This window comes from Calypte anna, chromosome 1 (genome assembly GCF_003957555.1).
Source record: "Calypte anna isolate BGI_N300 chromosome 1, bCalAnn1_v1.p, whole genome shotgun sequence".
Taxonomy (NCBI): Eukaryota; Metazoa; Chordata; class Aves; order Apodiformes; family Trochilidae; genus Calypte; species Calypte anna.
In genome coordinates, this window is record NC_044244.1 from 140,071,433 (window position 1) to 140,073,141 (window position 1,709).

General features: G+C 66.4%; 1 protein-coding gene across 2 annotated transcripts; it reads right to left on the reverse strand.

Annotated features, from left to right (window-relative positions):
* Positions 1–303: 303 nt before the first annotated feature.
* SOX1 (SRY-box transcription factor 1) lies at positions 304–1,485 on the reverse strand. 2 transcript variants are annotated; one of them, XM_030463310.1, is made up of 2 exons: positions 638–1,485; positions 306–580 (listed from the first exon to the last, which is right to left on the reverse strand). In XM_030463310.1, the coding sequence occupies exons 1-2, from the start codon at positions 1,425–1,427 to the stop codon at positions 306–308; spliced, it is 1,065 nt and encodes a 354-aa protein (XP_030319170.1). In that variant the 5' UTR covers positions 1,428–1,485. The 2 variants fall into 2 exon arrangements, with proteins under 2 accessions (XP_030319161.1, XP_030319170.1); XM_030463301.1 differs by having other exon boundaries at positions 304–1,485.
* Between the last annotated feature and the right edge of the window lie 224 nt (positions 1,486–1,709).

Consider the following 1,709-nt stretch of genomic DNA (forward strand, 5'->3'; position numbering starts at 1 on the left):
TTATTATTATTATTACAAGAACATCAAAACATTTCTTTTCTGTACAAAAAGGAAGAAAAAAGAAAAAAAAAAAAAAGAGAGGTGGGGGAGGGAAGGGGAGCAAGAGGCAAAAATAAGAGGGGGGGAAGGTGGGGAAGCGGGTCTGCGCGGCGCGGGGCCGGTGGCTGAGCGTGCGGTGGCGGCGGCGGGGCTCGCAGTCCTTCGGGGCCGCCGGGGGCCGGTGCCGGTGGCCGAGCCGGTGCCGGTGCCCACGCCTGCGCCCGCCTCCGTCGCTCCCGGCGCCTGTGCCGGCGTCCGGCGGGAGCTCAGATGTGCGTCAAGGGGACGGTGCCGTTCACCCCCGTGCTGGCGCTCTGGTAGTGCTGGGGCAAGGAGTGGAGCCGGCTCTGGGCGGCGGCGGCCGCCGGATCCCCGCCTTCCCCGGCCGGTAAGTACATGCTGATCATCTCCCGCAGGTCCCCGGGGCAGGGGGCCCGAGAGTGCGAGGTGACGGGCGGGCTCACGCTGGGCTCCGACTTCACCAGCGAGCCCAGGGCACCCAGGGCCCCCGAGGAGGCGGCTGCCGCCGCCGCCGCAGCCGCTGCCGCCGCCGCCGAGTTCTGGTGGGGCTGGGAGCCGTAGGGCAGGGCGCCGTAGCCCGAGGGCGAAGCGCTCATATAGCCCTGCGAGTTGGAGATGGGGCTGTACTGCAGGGCGCCCATGTCGTAGCGGTGCATGGGCTGGGGGTTGTGCGGGTGGTGGGGGTGGTGGGGGTGCGGGTGGTGCGGGTGCCCCCCGCTGCCCGGGTGCTGGCTGTAGGCGAGCTGCGCCTCCTGCATCATCGCCGCCGCCGCTGCCGCCGCCGCCACCGAGCCCGGGTAGGCGCCGTTGGCCCAGCCGTTCATGTGCGCGTAGCCGCCGCTGGCCGTGCCGCCGGGGCTCTCCAGCCGCTGCCCCACGCCGCCGGGGCTGACACCGACGCCCATGCCCACGCCGACGCCAGCTGGGCCTCCCCCGGCCGAGCCGGCGCTCAGCAGCCCCCCGGCCAGCGAGTACTTGTCCTTCTTGAGCAGGGTCTTGGTCTTCCGCCGGGGCCGGTATTTATAATCCGGGTGCTCCTTCATGTGCAGCGCCCGCAGCCGCTTCGCCTCGTCGATGAACGGTCTCTTCTCGGCCTCCGACATGACTTTCCACTCGGCCCCCAGGCGCTTGCTGATCTCTGAGTTGTGCATTTTGGGGTTCTCCTGGGCCATCTTCCGCCGCTGGCCCCGAGACCAGACCATGAAGGCGTTCATGGGTCTTTTGACCCGGTCCTGGTTGGCTTTGTTCCCCCCGCCGCCGCCGCCACCACCGCCGCCGCCTCCCGCTCCGGTTTGCCCCGAGAGGTTCGTGGGGGCCTGGGCTCCGCCGGGGGAGTGCAAGTCCGTCTCCATCATCATGCTGTACATTCAAGTAGCTTTTTTAATTTCCACCGGCTCCAGGCGTGAAAAAAGAATCAAACATAGAGGAGCCCGGGCAGACGGGGAGCGAGCGAGGCAAAAACCCGTTTGTATCTAGGTAGCGACCGCCGTGCAGGGGATGGAAGGAGAGAAAAAAAAAAAAAAAAAAAAAAAAAAAAAGGAGGAGGAGGAGGCTGAGGAGGAGGAGGAGGAGAAGAAGAAAACCTCCAGGAGGGCGATCGGCGACCCCGCCGGCGAAAAACTTTCTCCCTTTGGCAAATCACTGGCTGG

Coding starts and splice junctions, on each gene's coding strand:
- SOX1 (XM_030463301.1), bottom strand. CDS start 1,427: ATGTACAGCATGATGATGGAGACGGACTTGCACTCCCCCGGCGGAGCC.